We start from the raw sequence: 18,151 nt of genomic DNA, 5'->3' as shown, positions 1-18,151 counted from the left end.
TGGTACCCTGGACTGCCATAAGCTAGACAAGGTAATGTCTGGCTCATAGTCCATGTGGACCTTCGTTGATATTCCTGTGTTATACTGAGTGGTTAGCTGGGTCACTGTGGTGCATTGCTGCTGTGTTACAAGATGCTGTGTTTCACAGCGAGCAATGGCATCCTCGACTGCCATAAGCTATATGAGGTAATGTCTGGCTCATAGTCCATGTGGACATGGTTGATATTCCTACGTTATACTGGGTGGTTAGCTGGGCCACTGTGGTGCATTGCTGCTGTGTTACAAGATGAGATGCACGGTGCTTACCACAGGCATCAATAACACATGGCTGCCCCACATGTGACCTATGAGACCATAGAACAGGAGCACTTAACTGTGTTGGCTGTTGTAAAGATACTGGCACCTGCATGTATTGCTCCCACAGTCATTCCACATTTGAAGTTGAAATGATCTTGATGCTGACCCATTCTTCCCTGCAGACATTCCAAAACTGATTGCCATGTGTGAACTATAATCTCATATCAGCATTCCTGACTTCGAGCATCCACCAAGTGTCACAGACCAGTCCATTCCTATACAAAGGGGTGTTGCTAATGCAAAGGCGACTCAGTGTAATTCGACATTAACTATTTACAAAACTCTGATTTTCAAGTAAACAGATTTGGAGCATACATATTTATATATCTTAAATTATAAGAGGAAACATCATATATTTTTAGTAGGACTGTAAATCTCTCGACACTCAATTGCGGATGAATGTATTATTATATGAACCCACGTCACATGCTTAGTATTAAATAAATCAAATTTAAAATAGCTACTAATTAAAATCATCATATATTCAATTCTCATATCAGACCTAGCACATCGAGAAGAGCCGTGGAAAGTCAGTTTTGGTTCCACATATCTGTGTGAATCGGCCTTTTCATATTAGAAACAAACAAAGATGAAGAAACACTCTACTCTTATGGACTTGCACATAGAAGATTCTTTACGGTTGGCCTCATCACAGTATATCCCCGATTTTGAAAGCTTGGCAGATGATGTGAAGACACAAACTTCGCATAAATTAAAATTTTAAATACGTATGAATTTAAAATATATGATGAGAATATATGATGAGAGCCTTGTCGATCAATTCGGCCATGGAAAGATTGTGCAAGGCTCAAGGGGTAGAATTTTTTTCAGCCTGGACTGTACTTGTTAACAGGAGAGATTGCTTCTACAGGGATGGGATACACTTAAATAGAAAGGGTGCAAGAATATTTGCTGATGCTATCGAGGCAGTGTTAGGTGGGTCGGAAAACTGCTAGCTTGGGGGGAGACAAAGACCAATAGATTGACAGTAGCCACTGGCAGAGGTGAAAGAGATTCTTGCACTGCTTCTATTAGAATGAGCAGAAGCCTGAAAAACAAGATGCATGGTATTTCAGAGACTGCTGGGAGCCATTGCGGTACAAGTAAACACACGGGTTGTGTTAGGGTAGCTAAGAATAGAAACAGGTGCAGGTATACTTGCGTGTACACCAATGCTAGGAGTTTAATAAATAAATTTGATGAATTTGAGGTATTGCTCAAAACATCAAAGGCAGATATTGTTGGGATATCAGAGACGTGGTGTCACACAGATATAAGGGATGCAGAAATGCAATTTGGGGAGTACAACGTCTACAGAAAGGATAGACAGGATGGGAAGGGGGGAAGGGTTATGCTATTAGTTAAGAAACACATAAAAACCAAGGAAGTGAAGCCAGTCGACATTGCTGGACAGTGCAGTGTTGAGTCAGTTTGGTGTGACATAAGCATTTGGAGATCAAAATTGAGAGTAGGAGTGTGCTATAGGCCTAATGACTCTGATGAGTATAATAAGGAACTGTACAGGGAAATAGAGTGGGCCAGTAAATCAGAGAGTCTTATAATGGGAGATTTTAATTTCCCAGATATTGACTGGAATTTGGGGGCTGGTTACTCACACACTAGCAGGGCTTTTGTGGATTTATTGGATGATTGTTTTCTACATCAGCATGTTCGGGAGGCAACTAGAGGGAGTAATACTCCTGATTTGATTATCAGCAGTGATTCTTCATGCATTAAGAATCTGCAGATAAATGAACCACTAGGTGGCAGTGATCACAGTGTGCTGAAGTGGGATTTACTGAAAGAGGTAACTACCATTAGGGGTAAAGGGAAGGGTTATTGCTTCCGTAAAGGCGACTACGATGGACTTGAGACAGTATTTAAATTCTATACAGTGGGACCAACTGATGATGTTACCAACAGCAAATTCAAAATGGGAAGCATTCAAAGAAATTATCTTGGAAGCTACTAGGCTTTACATACCAACTAAGAAATATTGTTCAAGGTTTAGGCCAAAATGGATGTCAGATGAACTAATGAGGCATATGGCAGAGAAGAAAAATGCATGGGATACTTACAAATTAACACATGACACAGAAGCCTATGATAGATACAAGTTGATATGCAACCAGGTTACAAAGGAGGTTAGGCAGGCGAAGGCAGATTACGAGAAATCCTTGGCAAGGGATGCAAAGAAAAACAGCAAAGAGTTCTTTACTTATGTAAACTCTAGAAGGAAGGGGATGAATCAGATTGGTCCACTTGATATTGATGGGTCAACTGTTGATGATCCTGCTCAGGTAGCTAACAAACTAAGTGAATATTTTGCATCGACATTCACACATGAGGAGTTATTCAGCGAGGGGAATGCCAGAGGTGTATTCAACTCTAGCAGTAAGCTACAGAATCTTGAAATAACTGGGAGTAAAGTGGAGGAGAAACTATTGAAGATAAACACAAGAAAGGCACCCGGGGTGGATGGGATCTATCCAGTTATATTAAAGGAGGCAGCAAAGGAAGTAAGCAAACCCTTAGCCATAATTATGAGAGCTTGGACTCAGGGGAGGTACCCATAGACTGGAAATGTGCAAATGTGACCCCAATTCACAAAGGAGGATCAAAGGCTGACACAAGTAATTATAGACCTGTGAGCTTAACTTCTGTTCCAGAAAAATTAATGGAGGCACTGGTTAAAGAAGCACTGCAGGATCATTTAGACAAGACTTCAGTTATAGCTCGGACACAGCATGGCTTTGTTAAGGGGAAGTCTTGCCTGACCAATTTGATTGGATACTATGATGCAGTCACAAAAGAACTGGATGCAGGGAATAGCTTTGATATTATATACTTGGATCTTAGAAAGGCTTTTGATACTGTTGCACATGGAAGACTGCTACACAAATTGGAGCAGTGTGACATTGGAGGCAAATTGCTGCTATGGATAAAGGGGTGGTTGAGGGGGAGAAGACAGAGAGTGGTAATCAATGGACACTGCTCATCGTGGACTAATGTTATTAGTGGAGTCCCTCAGGGCTCAGTGTTGGGTCCAATATTGTTTTCTGTATTTATAAATGATATTGATGATGGTATATCAAGCTTAATGTCCAAGTTTGCAGATAATACAAAGGTTGGCAGGGTTGTCAAGGACACTACTGACACTATGCTGCAACTGGATCTGGAAAGGTTGAGCAGATGGGCTGAGAGGTGGCAAATGAAGTTTAACATTGACAAATGTGAAGTACTACACATGGGAAACAGCAACCCCAGAGCAACATATCAACTCTGTGGTACTACACTGACAGTGGTAGAGAATGAAAGGGACTTGGGGGTGGTTGTGCAGGCAGATATGAAGTTCTCTGAGCAGTGCAGATGGGCTGCAAGAGTAGCTCATGGAGTATTGTCAATGATATACAGGAATTTTTCCAGCAGGGATAAGGAGGTGATTATTCCCTTGTATAAGGCAATGGTCAGGCCACACCTAGAGTACTGTATACAGGTCTGGAGGCCTCATTTCAAGAAGGATGTAGAGCTGCTGGAACGAGTACAAAGAAGGGCAACAAGATTAGTGAATGGAACAAAGGGGTGCTCTTACGAAGGAAGGCTTAAGTTTTGCAAATTACAGTGTCTGGAGACTAGGCACCAGCGAGGTGATCTGATAGAGGTGTATAAAGCCTTGAATGGTTTAAGCATGCTCAATGCTGATGGGATTCTTCCTCTAGCTCAGAATAATCACCTGAGAGGGCATAAATTCAAATTGAGGAAAGACAGATGTAGGATAGACGTGCGGAAATTTGCCTTTAGCCAGAGGGTGGTTGGCTGGTGGAACAGACTTCCATCCCTTGTAGTGGAGGTTGATAGCCTAAATAAGTTTAAGGCTCAGCTGGACAGGTATTTTGAACGAACAGAGGGGTGAAGTGGTTTTTTTTTTTGGCTGATGCTGCATAAGCTTGCTTTCTTGCATCAAATGCCTCTACTAATGCTAATGAATGAATGAATGAATGGATGAATGAATGTGAAAGAATTTGTGAATGTGCTGGGCACTGAATGAATGTGATAGTGTGAAATAGAAAGTGTGGGGAAAGGTAAAGAATGTAAATTATGGTGTAAGAGAGTGACCAAGCATGGAAGCAAAAGAGTGAATAAGAGTTTTGGTAATTGGGAGTGAATGAAGGTATGAATGTAAATGAGAGCATGGAAACACACCCATTCAATGTATAGTTTTAGTGTATACTTACTAACACAAGGCCTCCATAGCCGAGTGGTCAGGAGCTGGAGTGCAATAGCACACACTCTTTGAGTAGACCGGGGTTCAAGCCCCTGACTGCTAAATACGGTCGATCTGCCAACCCGCACTGGACCAGCGTGGCAGATTAATTATGGTCCATTTTCCCTCAGCATGAATTGTTGAGGAGGTTTCCATCCTGCAGTGGGTTGATAATGGCTGTGGTTTACACTGTTTTTTTTTTTTTTTTACTAACACAAATGAACTTAGTTACGAACAACACCAACACACCCACTACATTCAGGACTGCACCCCATCTGAATAATAATAGAAAGTTGGCGGCGTGGTGATGCAGTGCAGTGAGAATGGAATTGAATAAAGAAATAAATGCTTGAAAGAATGAAGGCATGGATATGAGTGAGAAAGAACACAAATTTTAATTCTTACTTAGTTTATAAATATTAACCCTTATTTTATAAATTAAATTATTTTATTTAAGTTAATCTTTAAGTAAATATTTTACCCTAAATTACACTACACACCATTGCATCTCCCCCTCCCCCATTGTGAGAAAGAAGATGGATGCATCTAAAAATAAAGCCATATAAAATAAAAAAATATATATATATATTATAAATATAAAGTGTAAAAAAAAAAGTATAAAAACAGAATGAATGCAGAGAGTTGGAATGAGAGTAGTATAAGTCTAACAAATTGTCTCCCCCCACTGATTTTCTGGTGGGCAAGTGGACCATTTATGGCCCCATGCCCACCCTACTCGACACCAAGCTGTGGCTACTTAGCTGGCATGGTGTGGGATCTAGACACTGGTCAGTTGGGCTTGACCCCTGACCAGTGTGGGATTTAGCACCAAAAAGGAGTCCAACATAGGGACCTTTTCTCTGTGATCCTTCATTCTTACCACCTGGGCCCTAGGTGACACCCTTCCCCTTTCGACTGGTGGGTCATCCCACTGCCAACTATTAATTCACACCCCATGACAGGATGAGCATCCTGAACTGGGGGTTCCTTTGCTGCCCCCCCCCTCTCTCAGGTGGATGCCCTCTATCCTTCTACCAGTTTGTTTCCCTACCCCTACTTCTTATACCCCACTATCTCTTCCCAATCTCACTTTTTTTTTTTTTTTAACTGGTCTCTCCTTGCCTGTAGCCTTGGCTACCTCAGGGTTCATCCTGTCAGTGTTTTATACTCCCTACTGCCCGGACTGCCTCCTTGTGGCACTGGACGGTAAACTAGAAGTTTTTGTGTGAAAATACAGGCCCCTAGGCTAAGATGTTGGATGAACAACACAGCTTAACCTGCCATAGCCAAGTGGTCAGGTGCGAGAGTTCAGTAGCACACGTTTTGAGTGGACTGGGGTTCAAGCCTGTGACTGCTAAATGGGATTAACGTTTGTATTGATGATTTATTATAAATTCTACTGACCCGGTAGTCATGCTGGAGTATAAACAGGAACATAAATTTGGTCTTTACAGAGTTAATATTCTTCACATTGTTTGACGCGGAATTATGGGAAATCCCTGGAGCCGTATTACAAATAACACTATACACTATGTTCTAAATAATTCCAGAACTAGAGGTCATAAATTCAAATTAGAGGGCTTGAGGTTTAGATTAGACTGTATTAAGTTTTTTTTTAGCCAGTGAGTCATTGATAGCTGGAACAAATTGTCCTCACAGGTAGTTGAGGCTGACAGTTTGAATACATTCAAATGTCACCTGGATGTTAAAGGTCAATCTGTGTAAGGAGAGAAACATGTAATTTGTGTTTTCTTATCCAATTTTTTTTTTTTTGCCAGTGCAGCAAAAGCCTGTTGCTTCCTTGCACTATATGATGAATTCTCTTACTATTGCTAAAATCCACTGTTTATGATATGAAAATGCTTAAATATGGTTCAGTGTTGAAAGCAGTGAAGCATTCTGTAGAAATATTAACTTCAAATAAAGATGATATTTTTGTACAAGTCTGAAACTTTTCAGATTATTATTATTGCAGCTCAAGGTGTGAAAAAGTTTTATGTTATTTTCAAAACATTTTAAGAATTTTGTCATCTAAAGCAGTGGTTCCCAAACTATAATGGCTACTTCAAATTTTACTTATTTTTGTTCAAAACAAAACTTAAATATCATTACAGACTGGATGTCGCACCCACCATGAGAATTCAGTTGTCTAGAATCACTCTCAACTTTAAAAGACTTTGTGAGAAAAAGAAACAACACCATTAAACAACACCATATACAATCAATCACATGAGATGTGATTGATTGCATACTCAAATAGTTATAGTTTCTTGTTCAGTTATTTTTTTATGTCAGTCCAAAAAAGGTAGATTGTTAAGTTCTGAGATATAAATTTTTAGTTTTGGATTCCTATCATCTGGACACCTCTTATTTAAGTTCTATAGGACGTGAGGACCTGTGGTTATTTTTTGAAGCCAAAAGGGGTCTGCAAGCAAAAATTTGGGAAATTTATAGATAGCTCTTAAATCAAAGGTGTCATTTTAATGATTGCATGTGAGTTTCAGTGATTAAAAGAAATTTGTTCTCCTATAAATCCTTTTAATATTATAAAATACTTAAAAAATATTAAGAGAACACTGTTTAAGCAAGTTTTAACCATATGACCAAAAAATTTTAGTTCAGTTTTTAAAAGTGTCTCAATGTATATAAACCTTTTTTCCCTTGCTTTCTTCTCCCCCCCCCCCAAGAGGGTTGTCATTTGCTTGACACAGTTACACTTGAAAATTGAATTATAGTCTCCCAAGGAAGCTAAGACCTCTTTTCGTAAAAGGTGGAAACCATTTGATTGGTCAATTTTGGACAGAATATAGTTATAAATGCCTTTTGTTAAGTTCTTTGAATTAAGTTAAAGGGAGCACAGTACAGTTTTCTTGTCTATTGGTTAAAGTCATTTTGTACACTGCACAAATTATTATTGCGCTTTCATATTTTATACAAAGGAAGTTTATTTGACAGACGAAAACACACCCACCCACCCCTTAATTTACCTCTTGGTTGAAAGAAAGCCTGTGATATAAGGACATCATCTGATGTACTTAGCTGTAGCGTTGTAAAATATAATTTCATTTAATTATATTTTTACATTAAGTATATTTTTTAAAGATGTGTTCTTAAGTGGGAAATATGTGACCACTTCAGAAAGTTATCTAAAATTCTTTTCTAGGTTCAGCAGCAGCGAGATGAAGCAATGAAAGAAATCAATCAGGCCATGGCTGTTAGGATTAAAGCAACAAAAGATTTAGCACGCTTGACTGAAGAGAGAAATGCTGCTGTACAGGAATATTCCTTAATTATGTCTGAAAGAGATACAGTTCATAAGGAAATGGAAAAGCTTCAAGAAGAATTGACAGAAGCCCAAAAATTAATTAAAGCAGCTGAAGGACAGAAGAAAGCTGCTGTTGAAGAGGTACTGTTATAAAATCATATTTTTAATTAAGAGTTAAATCTCTCTGTATAATACATTTGCAGAACCTATGGATTTATATACTCTTAAAAAGTCCTTTATTTATTCCATGATATAGGTACATTCATAATCTATTGAAGGCTCACAATGTATTCCTTGAAGAGAACTTCACGACTCAACACAATCTGAATAAATAAAGTGCAATGTTTAGCATGCATATGCTTATTTTAACTGAAGAATCTTATCAAAAGATTTAATAGGATAATTTTCATTGGGCTGTGTCATTTTTTTATTAAATGAGAGATGACAGCATTTTGGTTATCATTATAGAATTATGAGTGGCTCTTAATTTCAAATTTTTCTTGTCAGTAAACAAAGTCTAAGGTGTTAATACTTCGTTTTCAAGAAATTAATGTCGACTCTTTACAGTTATAATTTGCTGTAGAAGATAGTGAAAAGTTTTATTTTATGTGGATATACCTAGTAAAATAAAAATGATGAAAAAAATAAATAAAAAAGAAACTTTCAATTCAAATTTATTACAGTTAACCGAGCAATGGCATTTTCCATGCTCCAAATTAAAAAAATAATAATAATAAATAAAAAAAAAAAAACTTAAAAATTAAAATGAGTATCAGAGTGAAGTAAATATGAATTTTAATATTCCATTTGTATATTTTTTACTTTTGATCTGTGTCCCCAGATTTTGTTGGAATTTAAGAAATATGTCGTTAAAAAAAGTCAGATCTGAATTTTAGGCATTCTGTACTGGTTTGTGTACTATTGTATTGTCTATTGTTACACAAGCCAGTACCTCTGCACTGGTTTGTGTAACAATAAACTTAAAAATTACTTCTTTACTTCTACAGGGATGTAGATTTCTAATATTATTTTTGGTTTTAATTTCATATTTTACATATCATCATTCCAGTTAGCATTAGCATTAGTAGAGGCATATGATGCAAGAAAGCAAGCTTATGCAGCATCAGCCAAAAAAAAAAACAAAAAAAAAAAAAAAAACACTTCCATTTCACCCCTCCGTTTGTTCGAAATACCTGTCCAGCTGAGCCTTAAATTTATTTAGGCTATCAACTTCCGCAAAAAGGGATGGAAGTCTGTTCCACCAACCAACTACCTGCTGTCTATAGGCAAATTTCCGCACATCTATCCTACATCTGTCTTTCCTCAATCTGAATTTATGCCCTCTCAGGTGATTATTCTGAGCAAGAGGAAGAATTCTATCAGCATTGAGCATGCTCAAACCAATCAAGGCTTTATACACCTCTATCAGATCACCTCACCAGTGCCTAGTCTCCAGACACTGTAATTTGCAAAGCTTAAGCCTTTCTTCGTAAGAGCAACCCATTGTTCCATTCACTAATCTTGTTGCCCTTCTCTGTACTCGTTCCAGCAGCTCTACATCCTTCTTGAAATGAGGCCTCCAGACCTGTATACAGTACTCAAGGTGTGGCCTGACCATTGCCTTATACAAGGGAATAATCACCTCCTTATCCCTGCTAGAAAAATTCCTGTATATCATTGACAAGACACCATGAGCTACTCTTACAGCCCGTCTGCACTGCTCAGAGAACTTCATATCTGCCTGCACAATTACCCCCAGGTCCTTTTCATTCTCTGCCACTGTCAGTATAGTACCACAGAGTTGATATGTTGCTCTGGGGTTGCTGTTTCCCATATGTAGTACTTTACATATGTCAATGTTAAACATCATTTGCCACCTCTCAGCCCATCTGCTCAACCTTTCCAGATCCAGTTTGAAGAGTGTTAGCTGGATTGTAATCTTTTGCTAGATAGTGTAACTCAGATTATAAGTTTTTGGTCTACTGTTAGTGGATTTTACGTTCTGTTCAATCTGATTGTACAAATGGAATTCTTATTTTAATTTTTTCCATTTTTTTTTTAGTACTAGTATTCATCTAGTGTAGTTTGGTGCCAAATATAGCATCACTAATGGGTAACAAAATTTCCAAATGCATTGGCATTTCAGTTCTGCACGTGGCTATCATTATTGTCCACCATACTGAAATATAAAATAGTAAACCTTTATAATTATATTAGTCTACAATACAGGCAGTTCTCGCTTTACGAGTTCCCGGGTTTATGAGTTTTTTTTCCCTAAGTATCAACCAAATCGAAAATATGAACATTTAATTGCAAAAAATGAATGTTAAACATTCATAAATACTGCATTCCAAACCATGTGCGTAGTTACACAATACAGTGTACCCTGCTTTATGATATTAATCAGTTCCAGAGACACCATCGTATTTAAAATATCGTAATGTGAACCCAATAACATATTGTTTTTTGGTAATTCGTTTCAAGATCTTGGAAGTTGAAATTTTCGCTGTACAAGCTATTTAGAGAGATAAATAGCTGTATAAGCTATTTATCTCTCTAAAATGCCATGTAAAAGGTCATGAGGTGGTTGTAAATTGTATTAGTTACCAATTCAAATCATTAAAATGCATCATTATCATACGTTCTGTTGTAAGAATCAATTTTAAACATCTTTGTGATATTTTCCTAAAGCACATTTCTGGAGGCCATGACTATATAACAATAAAAACGATTTGCACTTTCCGGTTAAATGGACTTTTCTGTTACTGCAAGCAATTGTAAATGGGTAGTAAACTCGATCTTGCATTTGCGAAAATACCGATAGCTGGAATTGCGTGGTTTTTTACGTTATTATGGTGAAATGTGTTTGCCCGTTACTGAAATCTTCAGTCGTATAAAAAACATTAAATTTTCAGAATCTTCTCTTCATTCCTTTTTTTTTTTTTTTTAAGCTTCGTAAACTTGTTACTCCACGCGAATCTTGTTAGTTGCAATTTGTGTGTGCCGTTAAAAAATGCTTATGCATGCAGTCGTGCAATTTATAATTAAAAGAGAAGATTATCATGGAAATAAATGCCTCTTGAAGCATTTCTGAAGAAGAAGACTCCTTGTGTAACAAACCAACGAGTACCGAGCCAATAATGAGTGATCAACGAGTGTGAATTTAGTCGATGATGATGAAGAATAAACATTCTTTAAAATTTGTAAGTCATAAATAATTTCTCTATTATTATAATTTGCTTGATTTTAGAGGCTACGTTTTCATTTCTTTTGATAAATCAGTCATTGCTTAAACATAAACTAATTAGCTAACTAATTTCATTGTTGAGAACGTAACCCCTATTTTTAACCTTGTCTGTGGGAAATAAATTCCTGCTTTACGAGCGTGCGCTATGAACGAATTAATTCCTAAAGTCAAGAACTAATTGTATTATAGATTTCATTTACAAATTTATTGTTGACTTTTATTTCACATATATTATTATGCACTTGATTTTGAAAATGAATACTAGAACCAAAGGGATTCACATTAGCCCACTAGATCCTAATGGCATGACTTCATGATCCTGTTCAGATTGTTAATAAACTGAATAAATATTTTGTATGTACCTTAGCTGCAAAGAAGTGTTTCAGAATGGAAATACCAGCAGTACACAAATTTGCAACTGGGACAATTTGCAACTTTTGTTCTAAATGATTTTATGATAACTGAGAAGAAAGGGGAAGAGGAATTGTTGAAACTAAAAATAAACAAGACATCTGGGACCGATGGGACCTATTCCCTTTTAATATACATTAAAAGAAGCAGCAAAAGAGGTAAGCAAACCTTTCCAAAATTATGAGAGCATGCTTAGATTCAGGGACTGTTCCTATAGATTGGTGATGTATAAAATCTCCATCCTATTCACAAAGGGGAGGGGTAAGATCAAAGGGTAATGTCAGCAGTTATAGAGCTGTAAGTTTGACTTCAGTTCTAGGGAAAATAATGAAGTCAGCAATTAAAGAAGTATTGCAGGATCATCTTAACAGGAATGGAATTATTGGAAATAATTTTTGTTAAGGAGAATCTTGTCTGACCAATGTCATTAGTTACTATGACACATTAAGAAAGGGACTGGATTCAAAGAATAGTTTTGACATAATTTACATTTTAGTAAAGCTTGATGCTGTCCCAAATGCAAGGTGGCAAATTAGAGCAGTGTGGCATTAGGGACATATTACGCTATGGATAAAGAGATGTAGTAGAAGACAGAGTGTGGTTATAAATGGAGCACTGTTCTTCTTGTACTAGTGTTTTTAGTGGAGTCACATCAGGGGGTTCAGTGCTGGACTGGCCTTACTGTCTACAATATTATTGATGATATTGATGAAGGAATATCATGCTTAATACCTAAGTTTTCAGAAAATATAAAGGTTGGCAGGGTGGTTAATATTGTAAGAATAACATACTAATTAGGTGGTGTCATATTTAAGTTGCTAGAGAATGAAAGGGACTAGGGAAAATTGTGCAGGCGGACATGAAATTCTCTGAGAGGTGCAGACATGCTAGAGCAGCTCAGGATTATGTCAATGAAATACAGGAATTTGCCGAGAGAGAGAGAGAGAGAGAGAGAGAGAGTTTATCCCATTGTATAAGGCAGTCGTTAGGCAACATCTTGAGTTCTCCTTACAGGTCTGGAAGCCTCATTTTAAGAAAGATATTGATCTCTTAGAACAGGTGCAGAGAAGAGCATCCAGATTAGTCAAAAACACAAAGGGATACTTTTACCAGAAAAGATCGGTTCTGCAAATTGCAGTGCTTGGAAATGAGGCACTTGCATGGAGACAAAATTGAAGTGTTTAACACTTTAAATGGATTGAGTAAACTTAATGATGTTGGTATTCTAACTCTTTCTCAGACAACCCACGTAAGGGGACAAACTTAAATTGAAAAAGGATAGTTGCAGGATAGATGCGCCAAAATTTGTTTTCAGCTAATGAATAATTGATTGCTGGAACAAACTCATCTATTGTTGTGGAAGTGGATAGCTTGAATAAATTTAACGAAAAATTAAACATATTATTAGAATGGATGGACAGATGAGGCTGATTTTTTTTTTTTTTTTTTTGGGCTGATGCTGTTTCTCCTTTCTGTGATTCCAAACATAGATTACTTCTGATATTATCACTACAAAAACTGTCACTAGTACCATGAACTCATCACAAGTGACTTCCCTTGATGATTCATCTAATTTCTGGGAGTGTGGCTTACTAAATACACAAGTCAATAGGGATGGTAGAATGTGTGGAGATAAGAAAAGTTATTGCCTGCTGGGTTTCAAATCACTAAACAAAAGATCCAGTGTGTCAAGTGAAAATCTGCACCACGTGTCTCTGCTCTGCAGGTGCAGAGCTAGAGAAATTCTGTGTAATTTAGTAACAGTGGGCGAAATATGAGTCAGTGACATTTGAGCCTGAGACAAAACAGCAGTTTAAAAGAAAATTATCTTAGGTATTCTTAATTTTTCAATGAAGTGCTTTTAATTAATTTATCTGATCTGCTGCTCTAGCCTCCTCCTAAGATAAAAACAGAAGATGAAATCAGTGGTGCATTTATCAAATAAGGACAACCACAATCAAATCACTTAACAACAATTTATTTAGACAGAAAAAGCTTTTTACAAGGCATATTACTAATGTAATGTTTATTCACTAGGTCTGAGAGATCATCTTGAAAAATTCATCATAAACTTCTTGAAACACTCTTTTTAGGTTTGAATTCAAAATTTGTTTTTTGTACCTTTCAAGCAGAGATCCCACAGGAATCAGGTTTGATACCATCCTCTTCATTATTAAAATCAACTCTGTAATTCAAAATCTTCTATCCACAGTTTCCACCACCTTTTTATGCAGTGACTTTAGCATCTCCTGCTAGCTAGCATCATAATATGGGATTGATAGAGCAACAGTTGTGAGGAGCCATTGATAAAGTAGTAACTTACACTTAAAAAATGTTTTCTGTTTATCAATGCAAAAACCTGTTTGTATTCACTTCTGCAGAAAATGAAATTTTCACTGATTCAGAGCTAAGCTTAGGAAACCATGATTCTTTTTTTTTGCTTAGTGTTTGTTTTCTTAGATTAACCCTATACAAAAGACATGGATTTCTTAGATCATGTCAAATTGACATGAACTTGAAAGTTTTAAGAGCCGTGTTGAGCACTGATTGTCTCATAATTTTATATCTATACCAAGCCATAGTGTGATCATGGTTGGACTGTGAGTCATAATTCTGTGACTGCTAAACCAAAGTGCTGTATGATGGCTATATTTCATACATCACAGTGCATTACTTAATGCTGTCATTGCCTACCATACATTCCCAAACCAAAGTATGTATACTGGGAGTTAATAATACACCCCCCCCCCCACACACACTTTCCATTTGATAGCATATTTTACTCTTGAACTAACTTATCAAATTCAGGAGTCATCCTACTACACCAAGTTAGAAATATATATTTTCTCCTAGATCAATTAGCACAGCATTCTTCATGTTTTGAGACACTTCACTCTTGAAAATTAATGGTTAATTCCCGAGTGACAGGTAGGTGTAGTACCTGCGTAGTACCAATTAAAAGTAGGTTATAAATAGCATGCACACTCAATGACAGGAAGAATAAAATGGTTAAAGAAAACAATCCACCTGTTACTGAATAATAGGTTGCCACATAACAGCTCATGGATTAGATTATTATGGTCGTTCAGTTGCTTTATGCCAACTCAGGCACCTGAAAGGAAGAGAAAATTAACTGATGGAAACATTGGCACAAACGGAAGACAGAAGGTGAAGAGGCCTCTTGTTCTGGGTTCCATGATAATAGAACCCTTAATCCTGAAAAAAAAAAAAAATAAATAAAATAAATAGAAGCTTTCAAAAGTATGGCTCTCTTCTTTAGCTATAAATTACACAAATATGTTACATATGGCATCAAGAATAGTACTGTGCGTGGTCATGTTAGACAAACAAAATGCGTAATGGAAGGAACATTTATTCTTTCTCTCTCTCTCTCTCTCAACATTTTGTCCAGTTATTTAGTGATGCATGCTTAGTACAACACAATCAGAATTAGACATAACTAAAGGATTCCAAATCAGTTGTGCTCTATCTCAGTATTTCGTTTTGCTCTCAGAAATGAGCTCTTTCGAGCATAATGAATACTTGAATCTCAGAACAGAAAACCACAGTAATAAATTTTTGCGATAAAAGAAAAATGCATACTCATTCAATCATACTTTTTTTTTTTATTTTATTTTATTTTTTTTTATGAAAACCCCAAACACGAAAGGTATCAAAACCTATAGTACTTAGTACCGTGCATGGGTTGAAGGAGAAGTATGGGGGGAGGGGGATGCCAGAAACTTTGCTCTAGAGACTAAACATGGGTTGCACCACTTCAAGCCTCCAATAAGCAACTCTCAAACAGTATTCGATTTATAAGTCTGATAGCAGATAATAACATTAACTTAATTGAACACATAAAATGTGTACAAACAAACTGCCTACAGAAAATGAATTGATTCCATGTCATTGGGTGCTGATGGCTGACTGTGATATCTTATTTCATTTGTATTGAGCTCTGATTAGCTCTCGTTTAGACTGTGGTGCACTGGTTTATGACTGCTCTCCTAGAGAGAGTACATTGAGATGGCTTAATCCTGTCCAGCACAATACCCTTAGAATTTCTCTTGGTGCCTTCAGAACTTCTCCTGTGAAAAGCTGACATATTGAAGTGCATGAACTTCAACTTCACCTTAGGTGGAAGATGCCACTGTTCAGCTATGCCGTGAGAATTCTGAGTTTTGCATTTCAATGTAAAGAGTGTCTTAAAATGTTAAAGTTAAAATGAACCTGCAGATTGTTTAAAAGCACTTTTATAGGTTGCTTTCTCTATAAGCATAATATATGATTACTTCTTAATGCTTTGTATGTTTTCTTTACAGTGTTGCTAATATATTTAATTTAATTTTTTATCAGATTGAAAGTTTGAGGAGAGAAATAGCTTCAGCTCTTCAAGATCGCGATCATGCTTTAAAAGAGTGTAATGATTTAAGAGAAAAATATGGTGATTATGTCACAGGACGTGAAGATGGGCAGAGAGACAAGGACTGGATATCTAGAAAGTATGAATCACATTGGGAATCTGTGGGTCGTGATGGCAGTAGGAAAGAAAGAGATGGACTTCAGCTTTGGGATATAAGTTCTCTTGATAATCATATGAAGAGCCATGGTCAATGGCTAGATGATTTGGATCAGGCAAATAGAGAAGTGGAAAGTTTACGAAGACAGATTGAGAGATTACAGACAGAACTTGTTGGTAGGTTTACTTAAATTTTATTTAATAATCACTTTTACAATTTTACTTGTTTTGTTGATATGTATAGGATTAAATGTGCATTATTTATTGTATTTTTGAGTAGTGTTAAAATTTGTAAAATATAGTTGTGGATTTGGATATCAAAATTGATGTCTGTAGATACAGCTTTGGAAGTGTAGATCTTTTTTGTTTAGCAATCAGTCATTTGTTGGTTGAACTGGATTTAATTTAAAGTTCCCATAAATTAGCTTTAAATGAGCTGTCATTCAAATTAATATAATTCAGAAGGTTGTTATTGTTTTATCTTATGTGCCACTGTGTGTGGAAAGGGAATTAGACTGAGTCTTCACCTGCTTTAGTTTTTGTCAATCTCTGACTGCTGCCTTTTTGGTCTGTAGGTTAATCCAGAGTAGACTCCAGATTATCCAGGATAGTTCACAAATGAATTTTCTTGGATAATCTTCAGAATTAAATAAAAACACATAAATGCGTCAAATGTAAATTTATTACAAACTGTATTCATACTTTTAAATCTATAGTACAGCCTGAAAATATTTGCCACATACTTTATAAAAGGAAAACAATGATGTTTGTTCCCCTCATTGTTTTCAAGCAAGAGCATGGCTCTTTGTTGTTCCATGTAGTTGAGTAGATTTTTATTAAAGTCAACACTTAGAATCATTATTATGTTTATTGATAAGCTGAAGTTTTTGTTCAATAAAAAGAACAATCCTTTACCATTTAATATGATGGATATGCAAAGTAGAGAAACTCAGAGAAGAATGTTAAAATTAATTGTCAGGTAATAAATCTGAGGGATTACTGAAATCTGACTGAAATAAGGTTTTATCCAGAAAGCAAAGGTAGGGTTGAGATTTCTTTCTGTGTTTAGGAACACTGATACTATATTTCATTATTTTATTTGAAATTTATTTCTTTTCTGAAATTTCCACTTATAATAACGCTATGTACAATACATAGTAAATATCAGGCAAAGTGTTAATTTCCGTGTTAAAGCTCTAGTGGAACGATGCAACAAATGTAGTCCTTATCCATGGGCTTTTGTTGCTTCATTCCAAAATTATTGTAATTCAGTGTTAAAATATAGGCAAGGAAATTCATGAGGCCTCATGGATTTCCTTGCCTATATTTTAACCTTGCCCTTGTTCTTACCAAAGTTCACACTAGCTATGATTAACAAGAAATACAGAAAATATCAAAGTAGCACAAGTTTTAAAAATTGTATTAGATTCTCTGATATTGTGTTATATACCAAGCATTTCATTCTCATTCATTTTACTTTCAAAAGGTAATCTACTTATATTTTTCAACCTTTCTGGTTCATTCAGAAGTTTTTTGATAATTGGCTGTATTTGGGTTTTAATTTTTTTCTAGTTTTTATTAAATGTGTGTTATTTTTCAGATATGTAAAGTCTCTCCCCACCCATTATGAACCCACTGAATTTAATGATAAATCCAACTTTGGTTAAAAGCCAGTGTTGGGTGAATTTTGAAATAGCCATTATATGTACATTGCAAATCCAGTGTGTGGGCATGTGTGGGCATGTGTGTGCGCGCGTGCGCATGCACGTGTCAAACTAGCATTTCATTTTGGTGCAGAGAGTTCTTCTTTGAGCAGTGCTATTGAATGATGACTTGATTCTCCAAATACAATTATATTTAAGTGAAATATAATTTAAATTAATTATGATTCAGTTAAATTGCAGTCTTTCAGTTTCATATTTTGCAGCTAGCAGACTGCTGTAAACCATGCTATGTACTTTTGAACTCATGATAGAAAGCCTTTTGATTGCCGATCTGAATACACAGATTACCTTATTTATTTCTATTTCTTTTATTTAATTTAATCAGATCAGCCCATAATCATATTGGGTAGCATCCTTTTTT

At 36.2% G+C, this 18,151-nt stretch overlaps 1 protein-coding gene across 3 annotated transcripts in view; it reads left to right on the top strand.

The window, feature by feature from the left end:
- Positions 1-18,151, top strand: part of LOC150081717 (MAGUK scaffold protein DLG5-like) — a 450,728-nt gene that overhangs the window by 120,563 nt on the left and 312,014 nt on the right. For all 3 annotated transcript variants that reach the window (XM_090378823.1, XM_090378822.1, XM_090378824.1), the window contains exons 7-8: positions 7,785-8,027; positions 15,904-16,243. In XM_090378823.1, coding sequence (XP_090234949.1) covers positions 7,785-8,027; positions 15,904-16,243 — 583 coding nt within the window. The remainder of the gene's footprint in view (positions 1-7,784; positions 8,028-15,903; positions 16,244-18,151) is intronic.

The sequence above is a fragment of the Mastigoproctus giganteus genome, chromosome 8, assembly GCF_048544385.1.
Source record: "Mastigoproctus giganteus isolate SK-2022 chromosome 8, ASM4854438v1, whole genome shotgun sequence".
NCBI classification, from domain to species: domain Eukaryota; kingdom Metazoa; phylum Arthropoda; class Arachnida; order Uropygi; family Thelyphonidae; genus Mastigoproctus; species Mastigoproctus giganteus.
This window is presented reverse-complemented; position numbering and strand designations above follow the sequence as displayed.